Source organism: Mytilus californianus, unplaced genomic scaffold, assembly GCF_021869535.1.
Source record: "Mytilus californianus isolate M0D057914Y unplaced genomic scaffold, xbMytCali1.0.p SCAF_1, whole genome shotgun sequence".
Classification (NCBI taxonomy): domain Eukaryota; kingdom Metazoa; phylum Mollusca; class Bivalvia; order Mytilida; family Mytilidae; genus Mytilus; species Mytilus californianus.
The window spans coordinates 94682998-94709573 of NW_026262581.1; the positions used below are offsets into that span (position 1 = coordinate 94682998).

At 32.9% G+C, this 26576-nt stretch overlaps 1 protein-coding gene across 3 annotated transcripts in view; it reads left to right on the forward strand.

Moving 5' to 3' along the window:
• LOC127710440 (CXXC-type zinc finger protein 1-like) overlaps window positions 1–26576 on the forward strand; it is a 47746-nt gene that overhangs the window by 6161 nt on the left and 15009 nt on the right. Inside the window, exons 1-9 of one of the 3 annotated variants that reach the window (XM_052216302.1) lie at window positions 2503–2521; window positions 3802–3832; window positions 5546–5679; window positions 6333–6433; window positions 12023–12120; window positions 14160–14249; window positions 19640–19708; window positions 20162–20259; window positions 21652–21751. In XM_052216302.1, coding sequence (XP_052072262.1) covers window positions 5615–5679; window positions 6333–6433; window positions 12023–12120; window positions 14160–14249; window positions 19640–19708; window positions 20162–20259; window positions 21652–21751 — 621 coding nt within the window. In that variant the 5' untranslated portion in view covers window positions 2503–2521; window positions 3802–3832; window positions 5546–5614. Of the gene's footprint in view, window positions 1–2502; window positions 2522–3801; window positions 3833–5545; window positions 5680–6332; window positions 6434–12022; window positions 12121–14159; window positions 14250–19639; window positions 19709–20161; window positions 20260–21651; window positions 21752–26576 lie in introns of those variants that run through there. The other 2 variants (XM_052216292.1, XM_052216283.1) reach the window with 2 other exon arrangements.

A 26576-nucleotide genomic window follows, 5' to 3' on the forward strand; every position in this document is an offset into this window, starting at 1 on the left:
AATGGGCAAAACCCATACACTACAAAATAGCAAGCTATAAAAGCTTGTCTTCTGATATCTAGAAGTGCAGCTTAAAACTTAACAGGCATTAAAACAAAAACTAATCTGGAAAAAAAATAATACTGTTTTTTATTTGAATAATTTCCCTTATTTGTGGGCTTTCTTTCAGAACTGAAAATTAAAAAGAATTACTTATTCCCAACAAAATGAAGTTGCAGAGGGTATATAATGTTTTTGTCCTGTCTGTCTGTCATCATGACATTGTTGATATCAGGCTAGCACCTTCATTAATATTCATTAACTGATCTTCTTTAAATTAATTTTGTATGAAGGTTTCCACTTATCAATCCCTATATGAGTTTGATAATGAAAAATATCTGAAATGAGGGATGATTTTTTTGGGAGGGGAACTTGTAAAGATATCTCATATCATTTCTTGTTGGTGGATGGGGCCTGCATTTTTTCCCCGATTTTCTTCAAATTATTTGTATTCCACCCATCAAAGCCTTAGATGAGTTCAATATAAATCAGAAAAATTATGAAGGGGGACCATTTTTTTCGGTAGGGAGACTTGTAAAAATATCACATATTAATTCTTTTTGTCAGGATAATGTCTTCATTTCCTCAGATCCTCTTCAGATTTGTATGAAGATTTCCACTTATTAAATCTTGGATGTGTTTGATATTAAATCAGAAAAATCTGAAAATGAGGGACCATATTTTTTTGGAGGGGGACTTTGTTAATATATTCCTTATTCATTCTTGTTGCTGGGATGATGCTTTCATTTTTTGTCCCCTGCGCAATGTGTTGCGGGGTACATAGAAATACCTGGAGTCCGTTTGTCCATCCGGTCTTGTAAGCACTCTCACATGTACAATTCTTGACAGATTTTTATGAAACTTATATCATAGGTTTATATCAGCAATGTCTTGGACGAGTTTGAAAATCAGTGCCGATCAACTATATTTAAAAGAGTTATGCCCCTTGAAAACATTAATTATATGGAAAATTGCATCGTTAGCGCTCTCATTTGTTCAGTTCTTGCCAGATTTTTATGAAACTTATATCATAGGTTTATATCAGCAATGTCTTGAACGAGTCCAAAAATCAGTGCTGATCAACTATATTTAAAAGAGTTATGCCCCTTGGAAATATTGGATATATGGAAAATTGCATCGTAAGCCCTCTCATTTGTTCAATTCTTTCCAGATTTTTATGAAACTTATATCATAGGTTTATATCAGCAATGTCTTGAACGAGGTCAAAAATCAGTGCTGATCAACTATATTTAAAAGAGTTATGCCCCTTGGAAATATTGGATATATGGAAAATTGCATCGTTAGCCCTCTCATTTGTTCAATTCTTGCCAGATTTTTATGAAACTTATATCATAGGTTTATATCAGCAATGTCTTAGATGAGTTAGAAAATCAGTGCTGATCAATTATTTTTAAAAGAGTTATGCCCCTTGGAAATATTGGATATATGGAAAATTGCATTGTTAGCGCGCTCATGTGTTCAATTCTTACCAGAATTTTATGAAACTTATATCAAAGGTTTATAACAGCAATGTCTTTGACACTTTTGAAAATAAGTTCTTATCAAATATTTTTAACGAGTTATGTCCCTTTGAAATATTAATTATAATGGAAATCACATTGCATTTGCTCTGAAGCCTTCATTTCTCTAAGATATTAATGAAAAGTCTTATAGAACCAAAAAAAAAGTGCTTTTTTTAGTTTTTGTCCTGGTCTTGTACCTTGGATAGATAAAATATATGCCATGCAGGGTACATTGGAACTCTGTTCGTTTTTTTTTATTTAAATCCTTTTAAAATTAGTTAAAAGATATATCCACTCATATAATATAAAAGTATTTGTTTATCAGGAAAATCTGAAATGGAGAAACATTATTGGGGAGGGGACTTGCAAAATATCCAATATTTATATGGGGCATTTGGTATGTCACTATGTGGGCTACCTCACTAAAGTAGATTTTATTTCAGATTTACTTGAACACTGACCTATCATCAGACATCTATAAAAAAAGAATTGATTCATAGTAGAAATACTATCCAACATCTCAAATTTATTTTACTTCAATCATGTTAAATAAATGTGAAGTAATTGGCATTTATCATTATAAACATTCTGTTGTAAATTAACCATGTTATCTTAGCGGTGTATTCATTCTAAGGTTCACTTAAAGTGGGATGTTATGATAAAGCCTGCTTCACTGCTGAACAAAACAACCTTTGAAATCTTCAAGTTTTATGTGAATGAAATATAATGTCAAACATGTTGATGTACTAATATTTTGTAAAAGGACAAATATGTTAAACTATAAATCTTAAATTTGAATTGATGTGTAATTAGTTTTAAGTTCCTATATAACTGTTTTTAATAGCAAAGTATTTTTTTCTGGCACTGAATAACAAATTCATGTGGCCTAATTGAAAGGAATGTATCTGTATCAAAGGAATTATAACTAGTGTTTGGTATGAACGTACTAAATATTAAAGGTAAGAATGTTTGTGGTCTACCATACATGTGTTCCAGGTAAGAAACATGTCAACTGAATGACAGGTATTTGTCATTTTATTTCTGAATAGCAGGTGTAACAATAATTTATCATCTTATCAGTACATGTATGTCATGTACCAACTTTATGTAATGAAATAGTTATTTGTGTCTTGAAAAAAATTAGGTGAAAGTTGTATTTTTATAGATATGTGTATTGTGCATTTAGGAATAATATTGTAATGTTTCTGTCAATCAAACTATGAATTAAATTCAGGTATTTTTATTAACATCATTGCTTCTTAATTTTATAAGCTCAATATAAAACAGCATAGAAAACAAAAGATTGTTATGTAAATAAAACTGCTTAAAACTTAATAGATGGTGGTCTTAATTGAAAATTGAACAGCTTTTTTTCAGACTTTACCAAAATTCTATAACATGCTATTTAATTTTCAAAAACAAATAATAAAAAGTATGGGTCACAGAGCTTTTTATTCAAGCTACAGGTTGGTCAGAATTGTCAGATTATGAAAGGATTACACCTGAAAAAAGCACTTTCGTGTGAATCAAAAGAAAACTTTAACGATAGAGTTTGAAAATAAAATATGAGTATAGCTCTTATGTGCTTTCAGAAAGTAAAAAGAAAAAATTGGTTCACCATTCTTGTTTCATGCTGCAAAACAAAATAGGTTAATTTCTTTACATTGTTCATCCCATATTAAAACAAATTTATCTGAGTGATCTCCAAGATTTAACAGAGCTTTTAATCACTGAACATTTTTTTACATGATAAGTTAAACCATAAAAAGTTCTTCATTTAAATGAAAAGTCTCACATAAAAATCCAGTTCTGCACCAAAATTGCTAATTTTAGTAAAAAACTGGATCAATAATTTGCAGCCAATTGCAATCAAAGATTAATTTAGACCCAATAAAAAAATCACAATCCATAGGACCATACATGTACATGAATGAGACATATATATTAAAATCAAGGAGACAGATAAACATACATGTACAATCAAGGAAAGGCATATTCAAAAACTAAGCAATATGAACCCCATTAAAGCTGAGCATATTTTTGGTGTTATGGAAGGGTTAAGATATCCTCCTCCTCATGTGACACCTTTCTTATTGCCCAGATGTCTTAACCAATAATGAATCAAATTTGGTCAAGAAGAGAAATAAAAGTTAACAAATATGCAAACTAAGAGTATTGTACTGATTAGATTGGTAGATGAGTATTTAACGGTATATGATTATTATTGTTTTATCAACAGTTTTGATAGGAGAGTGGATAACTAAAGACAGGTTAGTTTTGGCTTTCCTTTTTCTACCTAATCATGCTAATCAGCATTTCTTTCCTTCACTTAATCATTGGGCACAATATTACCAGTATCACAACAGACAGATTATTAACATTACTGTTGTATCTTGGGTGATATTTCCTACCTTGACTGAGAATTTGGGAGCTTTGAGTTTGTAACATGGTGTATGGATATTTCATGCTAACTTTCATAAAAATGTTACCAGGTTTCACAACATTTGAATCCAAATAACCCAATTTCTTCCAAAATCTTAAAGAGGGTTAAGTATAACTGGGGCTAAGGCTTATTATATTCACAATGCATATTTTTGGGGTCTGTTTAAATACTTGTTGTTTGTTAAATTTATTAGTAAAATAATTTCAGAAACCAATTCTGATGTTTTTATTAATGCAAAAAGGGGACAGAATTGATCATTCCAATAAGGAAATTGAACTTTCATTTTTGTTAGGAATTACTATTTATACACTTCAGGAATCGCATTCATTCTTCTAGCATTTTTTTTTTCAGTTGTGAATCTCCCCCCAAAAAATAATAGCTATTGGACTTATTTGACATACATTTGTTGTTGGTTATATTAATTAATTAATAACTTTTATCTATTCCGTACCTAAAACTGATTTGACAACATTGACAGCTATAACTGACCTGTCCCTCAACAAAATTAATATACCAAAGACAAAGTGAAACCTTGTGATATTTATATCTTTATCATTTCATATGATCAGCATGAATGAGTGATTGGTATTTTCAGCAGCTTTATTTTTCAGCCTTGTAAACAGCAGTAAGAGCATCCATATTATCCATGTATATTACAGTTCCAACAATTTCTATTCTACTGTGGTTAATAAACTAGCATGTCTGATAATGTACTGTTATATTGAAGATTTATGGTGTAAAATATCTTGGTGAACAAGTGTTTTGTAATATCAGCAATCAACACCATGATAAAAAAAGACTGCAGATATAACAAACTTTGTCCATGCTTTATTCATGCTGCTGCTTTTTCAGCTTTTCTAGATAAAAGCCAGGTAAATGTTTATGTTGATAAACTTGTACATGTGTTTGCAGTCATAAGACCTGATCCATGTAAAATCAATGTTTAAGATTGAAGCCATAATGAGGTAGCCAAACTGTAGTGAGGCATCAGAATGTCATTGGCAACAGAACTATATTTATTATTTTTATTTTATATATGCACTTCATTTTACTTACGACATTTGCTAAATTTATTAGAATTTCTTTATTTCTAAATATTTGCAAACTTTTGCAAATTACATTTTGTGTATAAATATTATGTTGATCTATTTTTTTTTGCTTGATAATGATGATGTTGGTTTTGTAGATATAGTATAAAAACAAGTGATTGGTGTTCTCAGTTCATTTGATATTCACATGTTTGCTATATGGTGTTCAAAGATTTCAATTAAACAAAATATTTTCATTTCTATATTATAAAACTTTTACATACAGAAAACTAAAGATATACCATTTAGAGTTTCAAGAACATTAATCATGTTAATGGACAGAACTCCTTGATACATCATGTTAGATTAAACTGAATGCTGGTTGCATCACTTGCCTGTATTGATCTCTATGACTTGCCATAAATTACTTCAAGGGTCAATTAATTTCTTACAGCAGATTCTTTCTTCTTGTATACCTGACCTTCATTCTTTTTAACTGAATTTTATTACAGCAAGGTGACATAGCTCAGAAGTTTTTACTTCCAGAAAGACAAGTTAAAGTAAATCAGTTGGTAAACAGAATGGACGATGAAGGAGGTGTTATATACTGTATATGTAGATCATCAGACTGCTCAAGGTTTATGATGTAAGTCTACAAGTACATGTAGGAAAAATTCACATTTTACATGCTCTTTTAACTTGATAAATATGATAGTCTCATGATATTTTTTTAAATATATTTATGAATGAGGGCTATATTGCATTCACCTTGTTTGTCCATGTGTCCTTCAATTTGTTCGTCAGTTTGCCCTGCAAAACATACTGTCACACTTTTCTCAGAAACTACTGAACTAAATGATTTCATATTTGCCCAATAGCTTGACTGTGAAGAGTTGTAATTTGTGAGCATTTTTTTAATCTGTAAGACACCTACTTTCTGTTTGCTGATACTTTGATGTTTTCATTGTGTTGAATAAACCTAAGAATTATCGCCACACATTTCTCCACTACTACTGATCAATATTGTAGGGCTGGCAGGGAAGAAAATATTGTAAAAGTCATTACGTCATAAAAATATACTTATTGGTGTATGTTTCATTCTCTGAACATTTGTGCATGTTTGCCTCAGGGCTTATATACTTAGTTTTGAAAGATATTTTTTTGTTTGCTTGGGGTGTGGGGTGTGGAACTTTTTTCTTAGTTCTGTTTTCATTGATGCAATTGTGTAATCTCACAAATAATAGAAAATGACCATTACTGTAACAAATTGATAGATATGTCTTATTAATTTATTTTCAGTGGTTGTGACCAGTGTGAAGAATGGTACCATGGAGATTGTATAGGTGTTACAGAACATGATGCTAAATCAATCAAAGCCTTTTTCTGTCACTTCTGTCGAGGTTTGTTTTTGCCTTAAAGAAAAAATCTGTATTTGGATCTTTTAAGTAACTTATTTCACAAAATTGAACTTTTAAGGTTTTACATTGAATACTTGATGCCTCTTGATTATAAATATCAGAGGAGAACATTATAGGTGAAGTATCTGGTTTAAAGGGGCATTAGCTACGAGATATACAAAAATGAAAATACGATTTCTTTTTGTTAAATCATTAATGAAAATGATATAGTGAAATAATAATTTGCTTTTAGCAGCCAATTTGGTTCAATTTTGTCAAAATAAGCTAAGAAAAAGCGCTGATGAAATATTTTCATTTCTAAGTGAATAATTCGACCTCATTGAATATTCCATATTCATGGGACCTCCAATTTAGGTTGCACTTTGTAAATACAGCTGTTTCTTAAACCACGCCTCTTTTGGGGAGATATATAATATTCATAGATATGTTAATTTGTTAACGTACTGGTTCCCATTGATGATCTCTGTGTTTCATCTCATAGAGACATCACTTCGGAATGTAACCAGTATAGAAAAACATGGTAGCGCCTACATTTTAATTCTTAGGAGGTCCAAATATGGAGGTAAGGGTAGTATAGAATTTTAGTACAAGTTTAAACTCTTAGAAGTTCAGGGCATATAAATGTTGAAAATATGCCGCACAGCCCTATATTTTGACCTTTGAATAAAACAGTAGTGCATATAAACTTTCCGTTCTGGGATATTATTTTTCACGAAACTTCATAGTAAAAGTGTCACAGTTTCAGCCGCAAAGAGAGTTCCTATGGGAAATTGCATTGTCTATATTTACAGAATTGCAACCTATATAGGGTTAAAAAATAGAACAAACAGATTTTCACAAAATCTGGTTTATCTCAGAGATTTTAAAGAATTTAACTGAAAAATGAAGTTTTATAAATATTTCATGAAGATTGAGAAAATCCTGAGCCTTAACTATAATGACTCAGCATAAATTCACAGTTTACAGTATGCATGGTTTACTTAAAGCCCTGAATTCAAAATAAATTCATAATATATGCCTATTTGTAATTTAAATTTGTTTAGAAGTGCTTATATTTACTCTTCGCAGTCATTGCAACTCATTGATCCTTCCTAAATATTTTTGTTGGGGTGTTTTTGTCCTGTCGATAACCCAAAAGTAAGCCGTAACACCTCGATGTGCTTTTTTGTGACTGCGGCATTAAAAAGTACAAGCTAGAATTAGAAAAAGACCTCAGTAAAACTTACAATAGTGTGTTCTATCCTAAATATATACTAAATATTCCACATTTCTAGAAACAGGGAAAATATTTAGGAAATGTGAGGCCCCAGGGACAAAAAACAGAAAAAAATGCCTACCCTTGGGTCATAAAACAGATAATTTAACTTGTAAATGCTATGATTTTATTATTTTCAAGGTCTTTTGTAAAGAAAACAATAACTGTGCTGGGAAGTTATGCAAAAATAAGATGTAAGCAGTCATTTCTATCAAACTTTTAGTGAATTTATGCACCAGACTGATATCTTCTTAAATACAACTTTTGCAAATATGGCTTTGTTTAGACACTTCTAGTTCATATATTAACTAACTTATGTTAAATATATGGTTAGGGATGATACTGTTGAGACAAGAATTCTTAACTGACCATTTGAGACAGAAATTATGAACTTTCATTGACAAATAGGCATTCAGTAAGATGTGGACTGGAGACACAGGCAGGATTGAATACTTTGTATAATCTTGAAAGTTGGAATGATTAACTACTAAACAATACACTTATGGTATAACAAAATGCTTTCAATTTGTTATCAGAATAGTTTCAAACAGGTTTTAGACAGTTCATGTCAGAAAACATTCACATAGGGTAAGCTGTCAATAATTAAAGTCTTGTTTTCAAATTCTTTAAAAAATTGAAACAGGGGTAGGGGTATAAAATGTACTGTAAAAGGAAACTTATAGTATATGCAGTGATTTCTTTAAGGCTATAATTCTGATAAATAAGTATTGTTGTGAGAAAAAGTGTTTTTAGAGAGTTTTCTATTTGAATAAATCTTTGTATAGGTTGCACTTTGTAAATACAGCTGTTTCTTAAACCACGCCTCTTTTGGGGAGATATATAATATTCATAGATATGTTAATTTGTTAACGTACTGGTTCCCATTGATGATCTCTGTGTTTCATCTCATAGAGACATCACTTGGGAATGTAACCAGTATAGAAAAACATGGTAGCGCCTACATTTTAATTCTTAGGAGGTCCAAATATGGAGGTAAGGGTAGTATAGAATTTTAGTACAAGTTTAAACTCTTAGAAGTTCAGGGCATATAAATGTTGAAAATATGCCGCACAGCCCTATATTTTGACCTTTGAATAAAACAGTAGTGCATATAAACTTTCCGTTCTGGGATATTATTTTTCACGAAACTTCATAGTAAAAGTGTCACAGTTTCAGCCGCAAAGGGAGTTCCTATGGGAAATTGCATTGTCTATATTTACAGAATTGCAACCTTTAACCCCATACTTGGAGATGGGTTACTCATGTATTCAGCTATTAAAAGGAAAAGAATGTCAACATTGAAAGTGAAACAAGGATGAATCATTTGGTTGACTGATTCAATCCACAAAAATTCATTCTTATACAGGTAAAATCGATGATAAACATACTTTTAAACCTACAATATGAAATCAAACAGACCTCGAAAAATCCAATTGCATGTGGTCTCTATCTGTTTATATTTATATTTATGTTTATATTGGGTTCTATGACCGTTGGAAGTCTTTGATACGGAGGTCATCTCGATGGTTAATTAGATGACGTCTAGACAAAAATACACACGAAATGTTGATACATATTATCGAGTCCATGCATTGTTAATTGTTTATATTGTTATATTAGACTTTTTGTAATTTGGATATACGTTTTAGTATGTTATAAATCAATTATGAGAATTTAAGTCCAATCAGTTCACACGAATTTGACAGCTAATACCCTTTTAAATCACTGTTCTATATGACCTATCTTGTAACAATGGAAAAGAAAAAAACCCCATTAATTTCATAAAAAATTGAATTTCAGAGATATATTAAGTTAAAGGAAGGAAATCCAAACTCTTGATCAATATCTTTTTACTGAAAATTAGAAAAATCTAATTTATGTAAATATCTGCTTGTGTTAAAGGGGCATTAGCTACAAGATATGAAAAAATATTACGATATATTTGTTTTTTTGTTCAATCATTAATGAAAGTGAAATAGTGAAATAATAATATGCTTTTGGCTGCCAGCTAAGAGACTGCGCTGCTTATTTCAACCTCATTGAATCGGCATTCATGTGACCTTCAATTTGACCCCTTAGCTAGAGATTGGTTACAATGTGTTCTCCCCACAAATTTCATATAGCATCCTGGTAAACAGGGAATTCTAAAATACCATCTTATTTCTAGAAATTATAGCATCACATCCATAACACAATCTTTAACATAATAATCTCAGATAGCATCACATTCAAGTAATATAGCATCACTTTACCATGATGGTAAAAGGCCCTGGGGAGAACACTGCAATAACCTGTGCGTATTCAGCCATTAAAAGAAATAGTATGTCAACATTGAAAGTGAGAAAAGGGTAAAACCATTTGGTTGACTGATTCGATTCACAAAAAACTCATTCTTATACAGGTAAAAATGGTGATTAACATATTTTTAAATCTATAATAAGAAATCAAGCAGACCTAGAAAAATCCAATTGCATGTGTTCGCTATCTATTTATTTCTATATTTATGTTTATATCGGGTTATATGACCGTCAGCAGTCTTCGGAGATCACCTCAATGGTTAATTAAATGGCATATCATCTAAACTAAAATACACACATAATTTTTCTCTCTGTATTAATCGGTATTAATTACAAAAGGTTTTTCCACTATTATGAAAATAAAGAAATGAATTACTGTAACTAATTGACACCAAAGAATGCAATGTATAATTACTGACTTTAAAAGGCAACACTCAATTTTGTTTTTGTTTTTTTGTTTTTGTTCAAATATAATATTCTTCGAAAATACATACACATCAAGTTCCTTCATTAATTCACTATCTAAACAAAGCTTGCCCCTCAAATGGAGATTTCGTTACATAATGTTTAATATTCAAATCATGTGGTATACACTGAAAACCTTTTTGTTAGTTACGATAGTGTCCACTGTTGTTGTAGACGTCCACTTGTAATCAATGCCTCATTGATTGATTTATATAGTCTTCTGCTGTGGATACTAAGGTGTTTTAGTATAAAGGATACAGTTTTGATGAAATGGGTCTGCAATGACAACTGACAACTTGATTAGCAACAAAGTGCATTTGTATTATGAGATTTCACCTAGTTGCAATCTCTTGTATTATATTTCTTTGCCAAACTTTTTGAATCATTGCAGAATTAAGAAATAATTCATGGAAGCCATAGATTTGTTGGACATTTACACATGGCCTGGGCCGTGATATTCGAATTTTATCCTGAGCGTTAGCGAGGGATAAAATTAATGAATATCACGACCCAGGCCATGTGTAAATGTCCAACAAATCTATGGCTTTCATGAACTATTTCGATTCTAATAGGACAAATACGGTTATTTAAAAACTGAAGCGAAGGTAAGATTGCCAAGTGTATGGCTGTTGTATTTTGCCCCCTGTAAGATAAAAGCTACAAATTTCAAATAAATCTAAGTCTTACATGAATTATTTCTTAAATAAGCACTAGAAAAAATGTGTTCAATTCTCATAATTCTTAACCCAAACATTTTTTTTTTCGTTGGCTACTATTTACTGTCAAATCCAGAGTTGACATGTCGTAACTAAAGAGTGAGCCGCCATGTTGACTAGCTAAAATCCACAAATGTGCAAATAATACAATGGAATAGACAATGAAACAACACCTACCTCAAAACTCCATTTTAATGCAATATTATTCGAATTCAGGGCGTATACGTAACGGAAAACCATCAGCTTGAGAGTTTTCATTCGTATGACGTCATGTTATGACATGACGTTAATGCGCCAAGATTATTCATGAAATTTCGCAGAATTTTATTTTATTTTGATTTTATACATTTTTTAAGCTCTTGTGAATTAATTCTTTTTGTTATGCATTATAATAGGAATAATGGTTCTGTAGTTTCTTTTTCAATTTCAATTTGAACACAATGAAATCGACATAGTGTTTGCACATAGGTTACGATACATGTGGATTTACGTGGGAGGTAAATAGTAGCAGCCACCAATATGCACATCTCTGAGTCTGCGATATATAGTATATAAGTATAGATATATCAAGAATTTTATCACGGTGTTGTTTACAAAGCGAAAGAAGCACGTCATATTAGAATGTGACATATAGTATATAGTTACCTATATTTACACCCACTCTAGGAGTGGTAGCTATATTGCATTCATCTTGTCTGTCTCTGCTCCGTCATCTGTCTGTCCATTTGTCCAACAAATATTTTCGTCACACTTTCCTCAGGAAAATATTTTTTTGCACAAACATTGACAAATATTTAAAAAAAAAAATTATAGAGTGTTATAATATTACATATTGTAGAAAAAGATCCTTCATTACAAGTTAAATACAAAAAAAAGAAGATAAAGGATGTAGAATATGTACCGACTACAGACAGAGAAAGTAGACAGAAAGAAAAGGTAAATAAATATTTTCAACACAAACAGAGATATTAGACATAAAGCAAAGGTAAGGAAGTAGAATATATACCCCCTACAGACGGAGATAGTAGACACAAAGAAAAGGTAAATATATTCCAACTACAGACGGAGAAAGTAAACACGAAGAAAAGGTGAATATATTCCACCTACTGACGGTGACAGTAGACAAAAGGAAACAGTAAGGATGTAGAATATATTCCATGCATCTATAGATAGAGAAAGTAGGCAAAAAGAAATGGTAGGGATGTAGAATATATTCCATGCACCTATAGACAGAGAAAGTAGACAAAAAGGAATGGTAGAGATGTAGAATATATTCCATGCACCTATAGACAGAGAAAGTAGACAAAAAGAAATGTTAAAGATATAGAATATATTCCATGCACCTATAGACAGAGAAAGTAGACAAAAAGAAATGTTAAAGATGTAGAATATATTCCATGCACCTATAGACAGAGAAAGTAGACAAAAAGGAATGGTAAGGATGTAGAATATATTCCATGCACCTATAGACAGAGAAAGTAGACAATTAGAAATGTTAAAGATGTAGAATATATTCCATGCACCTATAGACAGAGAAAGTAGACAAAAAGAAATGGTAAGGATGTAGAATATATTTGATGCACCTATAGACAGAAAGTAGACAAAAAAGAAATGGTAAGGATGTAGAATATATTCCATGCTCCTATAGACAGAGAAAGTAGACAAAAAGTAGTGGTAAAGATGTAGAATATTTACCATCTGCTGATATACTGTGGATTCATTATTATTCGTTGGATACCAATTTTCGTGGATTTCGTGGTTATAGGTTAACCACGAAATTAAATGTTCAACGAATGGCAAATTTACTATAGGCTTGTTTGCAGACATTGTCAAAAACCACAAAATTAAATATCCACGAACATGTAAGTTTTCCTTAATCCAGGAAAATAAATGAATCCACAGTAGTAATAAGAAAGAAAAGGTAAGTTTTTAGTCCCCTACCGTCGAAGTCGAATAGGTTTGCACTCTGTCTGTCTGTCTGTCTGTCTGTCTGTCTGCCTGCCTGCCTGCCTGTCTGTCTGTCTGTCTGTCTGTCTGTCTGTCTGTCTGTCTGTCTGTCTGTCTGTCTGTCTGTCTGTCGGTCTGTCGGTCTGTCGGTCGGTCGGTCGGTCGGTCGGTCGGTCGGTCGGTCGGTCGGTCGGTCGGTCGGTCGGTCGGTCGGTCGGTCGGTCGGTCGGTCGGTCGGTCGGTCGGTCGGTCGGTCGGTCGGTCGGTCGGTCGGTCGGTCGGTCGGTCGGTCGGTCGGTCGGTCGGTCGGTCGGTCGGTCGGTCGGTCGGTCGGTATTTTACTTATAAATGGACTTAGTTTTTCTTCCAGTCAACATTACATACAGTCTGCAGTTTAAGTTTTTAAAACATTTATTAGATTCATAAATTATCCTGGATTTTTACCAAACTTGGACAGAAGCTACTTACAATCAAAAGATAGTATAGAGAGGAATATTTTTATTAATTTTTTTTCCTCATTTTTGTTGAGCCTGGGATTAACAGCAAAAAAAAGGCGAGACACTGGATTCCGCGGAACCCTTACGAATTTTTCGATCTGTGCATCCTTCTGTCCTCTCATCCGTCTGTCCATCCGTCTGTCTGTCCTGCTTCAGGTTAAAGTTTTTGGTTAAGGTAGTTTTTGATGAAGTTGAAGTCCTATCAACTTCAAACTTAGTACACATGTTCCCTATGATATGATCTTTATAATTATAATGCCAAATTAGAGTTTTTACCCCAATTTCATGGTCCACTGAACATAGAAAATGATAGTGCGAGTGGGAATCCGTGTACTATGGACACATTCTTGTTTATAATATAACTTTTTAACTTTTGAGCATTATTTGTTTTACATTTCATGCTTAAATGATTTTTTGTTCGGGTTTATTTCTTAGCTCATAAGCTATACTAGACCACATCATTTTGAATTCTATGACATCCTTTGTAGAAGTTCTGTGATATTTTTCTTGAAAAATGTTGTAACATTATAGGAGTCTGCAAAGAGGAAATCAACAAGAAGATGTGGGGAATGTGTTAACTGTCATAAAACAGAGGATTGTGGGAGATGTGATTTTTGCAAGGTTTGTTATTCAGCATGTTTATAATTTATAATTACACAAATTAGAGATTGTTAAGAGCAATATTTCCTGCAAAATTTTTTTTTTAAAGAAATACCTAATATTAATAGCAGTTTTTTGGCTTTTGATTAAAGAAAATTTGCACAAGTACTCTAGTGTTTTAGCATGGTGCGACGCCATGCCCTTTTTAGCTCACCTGGCCCGAAGGGCCAAGTGAGCTTTTCTCATCACTTGGCGTCCGTCGTCGTCCGTCGTCTTGTTAACTTTTTACATTTTGAACTTCTTCAAGAGAACCACTGAATGGAATGAAACCAAACATAGCATGAATGTTCCTTATGAGGTGCTGACCAAGTGTTGAAACTTTGTAGCGGATCCATCAACCAAGATGGCCGCCAGCGGGGGACTTAGTTTAACATAGGACCCTATGGGAAATACATACAAATGTCTTCTTTTAGAGAACCACTGAATGGAATGAAACCAAACATGGCATGAATGTTCCTTATGAGCTGCTGACCAAGTGTTGTTACTTTGAAGCTGATCCATTATCCAAGATGGCCGCCAGCGGGGGACTTAGTTTAACATAGGACCCTATGGGAAATACATACAAATGTCTTCTTTTAGAGAACCACGATGGAATGAAACCAAACATGGTATGAATGTTCCTTATGAGGTGCTGACCGAGTGTTGTTACTTTGAAGCCGATCCATAATCCAAGATGGCCGCCAGCAGGGGACTTAGTTTAACATTGGACCCTATGGGAAATACATACAAATGTCTTCTTTTAGAGAACCACTGAATGGAATGAAACCAAACATGGCATGAATGTCTCTTATGAGGTGCTGACCGAGTGTTGTTACTTTGAAGCCGATCCATAATCCAAGATGGCCGCCAGCAGGGGACTTAGTTTAACATGGGACCCTAAGAGAAATACATACAAATGTCTTCTTTTAGAGAACCACTGAATGGAATGAAACCAAACATGGCATGAATGTTCCTTATGAGGTGCTGACCGAGTGTTGTTACTTTGAAGCTGATCCATAATCCAAGATGGCCGCCAGCGGGGGGACTTAGTTTAACATAGGACCCTATGGGAAATAAAAACAAATGTCTTCTTTTAGAGAACCACTGAATGGAATGAAACCAAACATGACATGAATGTTCCTTATGAGGATCTGACCAAGTGTTGTTACTTTGAAGCTGATCCATCATCCAAGATGGCCGCCAGCAGGGGACTTAGTTTAACATAGGACCCTATGGGAAATACATACAAATGTCTTCTTTTAGAGAACCACTGAATGCAATGAAACCAAACATGGCATGAATGTTCCTTATGAGGTGCTGACCAAGTGTTGTTACTATGAAGCCGATCCATAGTCTAAGATGGCCGCCTTTGGAGGACTTAGTTTAACATAGGACCCTATGAGAAATACATACAAATGTTTTCTTTTAGAGAACCATTGAATGGAATGAAACCAAACATGGCATGCATGTTCCTTTTGAGGTGCTGACCAAGTGTTGTTACTTTGAAGCTGATCCTTCATCCACAATGGCTGCCAGATGGGGACAATGTTTAACAAAGGACCCTATGGACAATACATACAGATGTCTTCTTTTAGAGAACCACATACTGAATGGATTGAAACCAAACATGGCATGAATGTTCCTTATGAGGTGCTGACTAAGTTTTGTTACTTTGAAGCTGATCCTTCATCCATGATGGCCGCCAATGGGGGGACTTTCTTTAACATAAGACCCTAAGGGAAATACATACAAATGCTTCTTCTAGAGGTGCACTGAATGGAATGAAACCAAAACATGGCATAAATGTTTCTTATGAGGTGCTGATGAAGTGTTGCTACTTTGTTGCCGATTTACTGTTCAAGATGGCCACCAGGATTTTTTATTAAATTACAGGACCAATATTAAACCAAATTTGGCCTCACTCATTATTAGGGTATCTGTTATGATTTTAATCTATTTTTACATGATTTCCAAAACCAAAGTAGAATCAGGTGAGCGACACAGGCTCTTGGGAGCCTCTAGTTTTCGGACACCACGCCTTTTTTCTCCCGAAAAATTTGACGCCATGTGCCCTTTTGCGTTATTTGGATCGAGATCGAGTCGCGGTATTGGTTTTTCGCTGATCGAAGGGGGACAACCACAATGAAGCATTGACTAAAGAGTTGGTTGCATTTTATTTCATGAAGACAATTTTTATCACTTCTGCGAGACTCAAGAGCGTACATCAAATCATTCTAACTTTCGGCAAAATAAGTTTGTTACTTCATTAGAAAGTGATGAAAGTTGCCTGAAGTAGATCTGTAATCCATTTATTGCATTAAAAACGTCACATTCCTTTCCAAATTGCGTGCCAAACATCGTTTATTTTAGTAAATTTTCTTCGTCCGCCATTGAAATATTTGTACGAACTACGGATCGGAGTCAGGATTCAGCGGACACGGACCTGCTATGAACGAAATCCGGATTCTTACGAAAATGACTACGGACGCATGAATGGCACAGCTGACAAAAGAATATTGATCCCAAAAGGAAAAATTATGCATTCCACACGCATTAACATACTTTTGGTTAGATCTACTTGATTAATGTATATATTTCCATATATATGCATTTTTAGCTCATCAGGGCCCTTCGGGCCCCATGTGAGCTTATGCCATCACTTGGCGTCCGTCATCTGTCGTCGTCTGTCGTCATAAACTATTTCAAAAATCTTCTCCTCTGAAACTACTGGGCCAAATACCTTCAAACTTTAACTAAATGTTCCTTAGGGTATCTAGTTTATAAATTATATCCGAAGTTTTGATCCATGGACAAACATGGCCACCATGGCTAAAAATAGAACATAGGGGTCAAATGCAGTTTTTGGCTTATATCTTAAAAACTAAAGCTTTTAGAGCAAATCTGACATGGGGTAAAAGTGTTCAATTGGTCAAGATCTATCAGCCCTGAAATTTTCAGACGAATCGAACAACCCATTGTTGGGTTGCTGCCACTAAATTGGTAGTTTTAAGGAAATTTTGCAGTTTTTTGTTATTTTGAATATTATTATAGATAGATATAAACTGGAAACAGCAATAATGTTCAGCAAAGTAAGATCTACAAAAAAGTTAATACGACCATAATTGTCAATTGACCCCTTAAGGAGTTATTGCCCTTTAAAGACAATTTTACACAATTTGTTCATCAAGTTTGCTAACATTTAAAAATCTTCTCCCCCCTGAAACTACTGGGCCAATTACCTTCAAACTTTAACTAGATGTTCCTTAGGGTATCTTGTTTATAATATGTATCCGATGTTTTGATCCATCGACAAACATGGCCGCCATGGCTAAAAATAAAACATAAGGGTCAAATGCAGTTTTTGGCTTATATCTCAAAAACTAAAGCTTTTAGAGCAATTCTGACAGGGGGTAAAAGTGTTCAATTGGTCAAGATCTATCGGTCCTGAAATTATCAGACGAATCGAACAACCCATTGTTGGGTTTCTGCCACCAAATTGGTAGTTTTAACAAAATTTTGCAGTTTTTTGTTATTATCTTGAATATTATTATAGATAGATATAAACTGTAAGCTGCAATAATGTTCAGCGAAGTAAGATCTACAAAAAAGTTAATCTGACCAAAATTGTCAATTGACCCCTTAAGGAGTTATTGCCCTTTAAAGACAATTTTACACAATTTGTTCATCAAGTTTGCTAACATTTAAAAATCTTCTCCTCTGAAATACAGGTGAGCGATTCAGGCTCTTGAGAGCCTCTTGTTTCCATTTATTTATTAATGTTGCTCAACTCTGGGACTATTATACTAATCATTATATTATGTCCCAGCTTAACTTTGTTAAATTTATATATCTATATATATCTTATATATAATGAGAAACACTGAATTTCATGAACATGATATCAGAGTAGTTTTTTTTATTGAATTTTAATTGATGTAACAATTTTCTTTTCCTTTTTGATATAAAATAAAGTTCTTTTTTATTAGTGCTAGATATTTAGTTGGTAGTTTCTGACAAGAGGACTAATATAATTGTACAACTAAATATGATAAACTTAAACAACTTTGAATTTGAACTGTTATATTAATTGTATACCCAGGTATGAATTGAACAATATAAAAAAAATAGGATACATATCATTATGGCCCTTTTTATTATAGTAAAAACGAAACATTATAGGGCCTCAAGCGAATGAGCACTTCTCTTTCAAATCTCACCACTTCTCCCTATCTGTTTCAAAAATAGAAGTCACTTCTCTCTATGATTTTGAAGTAGTGTGAGCCCTGAATATGTGTAAATTACTATTTAATTTATGTATAAAAAAAGAAGATGTGGTATGATTGCCAATGAGACAACTCTCCACAATAGACCAAATGACACAGAAATTAACAGCTATAGGTCACCGTACGGCCTTCAACAATGAGCAAAGTGCCCTCTTTGGTATAGTCGATGCGCAAAGTGCCCTTTTTGTAAAAAATTTACCATACCCTTATTCAGTTCTAGATAAAACACTATACTCTTCATGAATAGTTTGTATATTAAATTAGTTTAAGCTACTGTCTGAAAAAAAATAATTAGAATTACACATAAACTCAGATTCATCCTCAGGAATCATATAATATTGTCTGTGGTCTCATGGTAGCACGCTCGCCTCAAGTGCAGAAAGTTGTGGGTTTAATCCTGACAGAATCAAACCAAAGACTTTAAAATTCAAACCAGAGACTTTACAACTGATATTTTGAGATAAGAGTAAAAGATCTTTTATCTCGGAGTCCCAATAAAATTTCTGAGCAGGATGACATTTTTTACTAGTGACTGTTAACTTGTGAGTTGGCATGAATCTCTTCATGTCTATCAAGTACAAAGCAGGGTATATTCATTTAAAAATTTTTTTTTTATGATGAATGTCTTTTATTAGCACAGAAACATATCTTTCATACATTATATGCATAACATTACATACTTAAAGAGAGAAATAGAGTTTTAAAGGTATAAGAAATTCAAAAATTAGATAAATAACAAACACTTGATTAAATTGAACTCATGAAGTGGACTATCTTTTCAATAAAGCAGAAAAAGACAAAATAATGGTATTTTACTCATTTTATCATTCTGAATATTCATGTAACATTTGCTGCTTGACTTTCAGCAGTCTTTAATCAATCAGAAATTACATGTATAGAGATGTTTTATGATTATTTCAATAATACAGCATGTTATCAATGTTCTTTTAAGTGTCCTCTTTTATACGATTAAAATCAAGATGGAGTAAAACTGAAGGTTATAGTTTTTAGATTGAATTTATATTTTTGCAGTTTTTTTTAATGTGGTCCATTATTGATTAGAAAAAGTAAAAGAAATTCTCATTTCAGGACATGAAAAAGTTTGGTGGAATGAATAGAATTCGACAGAAATGTCGCCTTCGTCAGTGTATTAATTTTGTAAGTTATCTTTTTATGTTATTTGCATCTACTGTAACAAGTCCATTGAAAAAATCATATTGCAGAGAAATGTTGTTTAACACATTTTATGTTTTTATGCTCAAATGAAGATCTGCTAACAAATTGTATCAGACATTACAAATAATTTTTTTCCCCATAAATATTTTGAATTGAAAAAACTAATGTGAGTAAAAGTGTCCAGTTGCTTGGAATATATCACTGATTTGATGTTCATGTACAACTTGTAATTGTGATGTGATCATGGTGATTATATCATTGACTGGGATTATGCTTCAACAATTTTCACTGTGTTTCTTCATGCACAAGAAGTTTTAAAGTGAAAGACTTACAACAAAATACACTGATAATGTAAGATCTGACCAGTCCCTGTTTGAAAAACAGCATTATCATTATCATCTTATTTTTTTAGAGCATACATATTTTTTATTGCAGGGATTAAACATGTCAAATAGTGGTAAAAAACTGGGAAAATCAGCAACGAGAACAGTGGTTGCTGAAACAGAATCAACAAGAACAGAATATCCTGCTGGGTAATAATGACAGGATACATGAATATCTGGGCCAGCTTTGTACTACTTAAATAAAACAACAAATTTTCTTTCTGTTTTTCTACGTTTTGCAGGCATGACGTAGATAATAAACAAATGATCTTTCCTGGCATTTGTTCTAAGTTAGCCACTAATATCTGAGAAAAACAGTTCATTAAATTTTATTTAAGAATTAAATCCTGATAAGATTCTACCACTTCAGCTAGTGTGGAACGACTTTTATCCTTTTGAGACAATTTTGAAATAAAAAGATATGAAAGCTTGCCAAGCATTTTAAACATTGTTAATTTGATTGTTGTGAGTGGAGAAATATTGTATCATAAAAGAAAGGTGGTGGAATCTGTTTTTCTCCTATGATTTTTAGAAGACATGTAGGCAAATTTTTTGATCTAAAAAAAAGTAAGTGTTCAATCTATGTGACTTCATCAGGCATGGTCACCATTTTTTTGTGAATTCACACTTGTTAAAGTAAAGGAAGGCAAGAATACTTGAAATTGAATTTTGACCAATAGAGAACTTTAATAGATCAAACAAACCACATGTTTATCTTTCAAAACTGTATGGTATAGAAAATGAAAGGATATGGAGTAAATGTACATGGGATAAAATCGCACACAATACATAGAAAACATAGAAAATTATCAATGAACAGGGCTTTTATTCCTGTTCTTCATCTTGACAGTTGATGTAGGGTCTTCAACAATGAACGAATCATTCATACCCTACAACAAGGTCAAGATGGCCCCTAGCGTCGACTTAAGCGGTACTATTGATAAAAATAAACCACAGTTCACCTTCTTGCTCCCCACCCGCCTCGGAGTGCCAACTTGTGCGGTGCTTTGTGTACGAAGGGTTCTCCAGTCGAAAGCACCAGGGATACAAGAAAAGTGCAGTAATTTTGAAAGACATCGATGGCCGCTAAAATATGCCTTGAAGTTACACATGTGGGGAGCGGTCAATGAATTACATAATTTATAATTACGGTCGAGGTTTTTCAACATATATTTGTCATACATTGCCCAACAATAGACCAATAATTTCGAAACAACAAATGATAGACAATACATATGAAACTAAAAAACAAATGTAAATGTACATGGGACAAAATCGCACACAATACATAGAAAACATAGAAAATTATCAATGAACAGGGCTTTTATTCCTGTTTTTCATCTTGACAGTTGATGTAGGGTGTTTTGATTTCTAGTGATTTTTCTTTACAAGTTTAAGCAGCTTTTGAATTTGATACCTTCATGCTGAACACAAGATAACATGTTAAAGCAACTTTTTTTTACACCCACACACAAGTACTTACTACAATGAAGAATAATTGATGTTTCATTTCAAATTGAAAAACATCATATTTTTTTTCAGAAATATGTCAAATGATGATTTTGATATGGATGATGAAGACATAGATGTAGATGATTATGTACCACCAATGGAAATGTCAGAAAATGAACAACCAAGAAAGGTATTGATCAATTTCATAAATAATGCAATAAATTCATTCTTTAGAAATCTGTTTCTTAGATAATGCAATAAAGGAGTTGATTCAGCAACCCATAATTTTGGCCCTTAAAATCTGAACTTTTTAAACTGCAATAATGTAGTGAAAACTTGATAAAAACATTTGTTAAAATGTCCAATAGTTTCAGTAAGAGAAGATTTTCTCCAATTGCATCATAAATGTATGTGACTTTCATTTAAACCTGATTTTTAGCATAATTTGGCAAAATTTATGACAGTTTTTTGCAAAATTAACAGTGGCACTACTGCTCTACCACAAATATTATTGCTAAATTATTCTTTATAAACCATATTCTTTACTTTTTAACCAAAATTTCAATGGGCGAGGGGTGGCGCCACATATGAAATCATGAAATAAGGTGATAAAGGTGACAATTTCAGGAAAAATTTACTAAAATGAAATCTCTTCCTATTTCAGGCTAACATGTTTATAATATATGAAGCAGACATACAATTTTTCATCATGCTTTCAAAAATAATACATTCACATTAGATTTACTCAAACAACTAAAGTTTAAAAAATATCACCTTTACAGGGCTGTTAACTGGGTTTACTGGTTCTACTTGTTATCCTTTAGAAATCTGAAGCAGGCCATAATCTTGCCGGCGAAATGACGATTTAAGTCGCCAAAGAATTTTAAAAATGGCTAAATCTCGCCGGCCGACTCTCTTCATGGCGAAGTCAAATCACTATCAAAATCGGTAAAAGGGAGACAACTTGTGATTGACAAGTCTCACAGGTAAAAAAAAATGGCGGCTGACAAGGAACATCAAGATTTTCGAAATGACCCAGGACTAATACTGTCAACGATCAAATTAAATAAATACAACGGCAACTTTGAAAATCCTCGGATATAACTTTCAAAACTATTCAAACGGAAATCTGACCGTCTGTTTAAGTTATCATTTTACGATGATTTTCATCCGAGGATGTTGCGTAATCACTCAGCTGATTTGTTTTTTTTTTATTATTTACACGAGTCGATCAATTTTACTATTCGGTAGGTAAAGGGTGGGAATTAACGGTAGATTTATTATATTGATTGAATAAAAATTGAAATATAAAAGGTAGAAAGACAGCTGATGGATAATGTGATTGCAAACGTACAACACTCGAACAGATTGTGATCAGCAGTGGAATTTTTCTCACGACCATTTCGTTGGATGATATCCTTAAAAAATGATAGAAATTAGCTCTTTATTGGATAATTAATATGCGATTGAAAGATATTTTCATTTATAGGCTTACAATCTTTAACGATAATCTCAATTTACAACTAACATAATGTCCTGGACATTCAATAATGTTTTACAAAATAATGACAAGTGGTGATATAAATTAAATTCCCTGTCGTGTGAAATTCATCAGGTAAACTGGGAGTCATATTTTTTCTGGACTTTTAAAAATAAATTGAGGCAGATGCACATGAATTTAATGCATCATAATCATGATAATATTACTAGGCAACTCCCTCATGTCCCAATCAACAAATTTTATTTAGAACACAATGGTATCAATAAATAAATAACAACTATATATTGTCTAAACCTTTTTATTAAGAACTTTCTATATATACATTGTGTACAATAACATATGAAAAAACTGCAAGTATATCTTTTATTGCATATAAAACAATTTCCTTAGTGATAAGCATGAAAACACGATGCAACCGAAACAGTAATGGAATCTCACTTTTCCAAGAAATTGACCACTTCTCCCTTCTCTCTCATGGAAGGAGAAGTCACTTCTCCCTCTCCAAAATCCTAGATTAGGCCCTGATCTGAAGCAGTTAGTTATGTATTTAATAGGCCATTAAATTATCTAGTTCTAACAACATGCATCAGATGGTAAATTTGTTTTATAGTAGTTTTGTTGTCGAGCCTGCGACTTCTGTCACAGAAAGATTGACATAGGGATAGTGATCCCACGCTGGCGTTAACTTAAAAGCTTAATATTTCAGAAGTTCGAAGATCTGGATGCTTCATACTTTGTATATAAATGCCTTATGTTATGAAGTTTCCGTCTGTCATATGTCCATTGTCCTTGACCTCATTTTCATTGTTCAGTGACTACTTGAAAAAAAAGTAAAGATTTTTTGTAACGTTAATTTCTCTCTTATTATGAGTAATAGGATAACTATATTTGGTATGTGCATACCTTGCAAGATCCTTATGCCTGTCAGACAGTTATCACTTGACCCCGACCTCATTTCATGGATCAGTGAAGAAGGTTAAGTTTTCGTGGTCAAGTCCATATTTTAGATACTATAAGCAATAAGTCTACTATATTTTGTGTATGGAATGATTGTAAGGTGTACATGTCCAACTGGCAGGTGTCATCTGACCTTGACCTCATTTTCATGGTTCAGTGGTTAAAGTTAAGTTTTTGTGTTTTGGTCTGTTTTTATACGCCCGTTTACGGGACGTATTATGGTATACCGTTGTCCGTCTGTCCGTCCGTCCGTCTGTCCGTCTGTCCGTCCGTCTGTCCGTCGTCAACATGTCGGACATTAACTCAAAATTGCTTAAACCAATTTGCATAAAACTTTGGTGAATTGTTTATATCTATTGACGTGAGCTCCCTTTCGTTTTTTATAAAATTTAGATTTTACGTTTCCGAGTTATGGGGTTTTATTCATTAAAAAAAGGGGGATTTTCCAGTTTTCGGACAATAAGTCAAGAATGCTTTCACCAACTTGCAAGAAATTGTGGTGAATTGTTTATATCTATTGACATGAGCTCCCTTTTGATTTTTATAAATTTTAGATTTTACGTTTCCGAGTTACGGGGTTTTATTCATAAAAAAAGGGGGGACTTTCCAGTTATCAGACAAAAACTCACAAATGCTTTCAGCAATTCTTATGAAACTTTGGTGAATTGTTTGTATGTATTGATGTAAGCTCCCTTTAGAATTTTATAAATTTTACATTTTACATTTCTGAGTTATGGGGTTTTATTCATTAAAAAGGGGTGATTTTCCAGTTTTCTGACAATAACTCAAAAATGCTGTCACCAATTCTCATGAAACTTTGGTGAATTGTTTATATCTATTGATGTAAGCTCCCTTTTTATTTTCATAAATTTCTAATATGACATTGAGAATTAATTATACTTTATTTGTTTATAGTCTGACAACAGATTTACTAAGTATTGCACAACAGCAAGAAATCTTTAATTGAACATAAATTCAATTCATATAACCAATTTCAAGTTCTTTGAATACATTTATTCAGACACCTATAATATGTCAAATATTTAATTACAATCCAAATTCAGACCTGAATCAAGCTTGAATATTGTGTCCATTTTTGCCCCAACTGTTCAGGGTTGGACCTCTGCGGGCGTATCTAGCTGCGCTCAGCGAAGCAGTTTTTCTAATACTGTATGCAATAGGTCAACTATATTTGGTGTATGGAAATATTCTACGATCTACATGTCAGTCCGGCATGTTTTATTTGACCTTGATCTCATTTTTTACGGTTCATTGCTCAATGTTAAAGTTTTTGTGTTTTGGTCTGTTATTCTTAAACTATAAACACATGTATGTCTGGCATGTATCCTTTGATGTTGACCTCATTTTCATGGTTCATTGGTCAATATGAAGTTTTCAAGGTTTGGTCTGTTTTTTGTATACTATAAGCAATAGGTCAACTATGTTCGATACACATGTATGGAATGATTGTAAGGTGTACATGTATTTCTGGCTTGGTTTATCTGACCATGACCTCATTTTCTTGGATCATGTTAAGTTTATGTGATACATGTAGTAAAACATAAAATCAATGCTCAGTAAAGCAGGCGAGACATTTCAGTGTGTTCACTCTTATTTTATTAAATACCATGTGATAATATAGGTCAAGTTTGAGTTATGGCAACACAGTTTTTATATAGATATAAGAAGATGTGGTATGAGTGCCAATGAGACAACTCTCCATCCAAGTCAGAATTTATAAAAGTGAACCATTATAGGTCACAGTACGGTCTTCAACACGGAGCCTTGGCTCACACCGAACAGTGAGCTATAAAGGGCCCCAAAAATTACTAGTGTAAAACCATTCAAACGGGAAAACCAACGGTCTAATCTATATAAAAAGCGAGAAACGAGAAACACTTATGAACCACATCAACAAACGACAACTACTGAACATCAGATTCCTGACTTAGGACATATGCCCATTTACTATGGTATTTATTATGGTATACCGTTGTCCGTCTGTCCGTCTGTCGTCAACATGTCGGACATTAACTCTAAAACGCTTTAACCAATTTGCATAAAACTTTGGTGAATTGTTTATATCTATTGACGTGAGCTCCCTTTCGTTTTTTATAAATTTTAGATTTTACGTTTCCGAGTTATGGGGTTTTATTCATTAAAAAAAGGGGGATTTTCCAGTTTTCGGACAATAACTCAAGAATGCTTTCTCCAACTTGTAAGAAATTGTGGTGAATTGTTTATATCTATTGACATGAGCTCCCTTTCGATTTTTATATATTTTAGATTTTACATTTCCGAGTTTCAGGGTTTTATTCATAAAAAAAGGGGGATTTTCCAGTTTTCTGACAAAAAATAAAAAATGCTTTCAGCAGTTCTTATGAAACTTTGATGAATTGTTTATATCGATTGATGTAAGCTGCATTTAGAATTTTATAAATTTTTCATTTATCATTTCTGAGTTATGGGGTTTTATTCATTTAAAAAGGAGGGATTTTCCAGTTTTCGGACAATAACTTCAGCAGTTCTTATGAAACTTTGGTGAATTGTTTATATC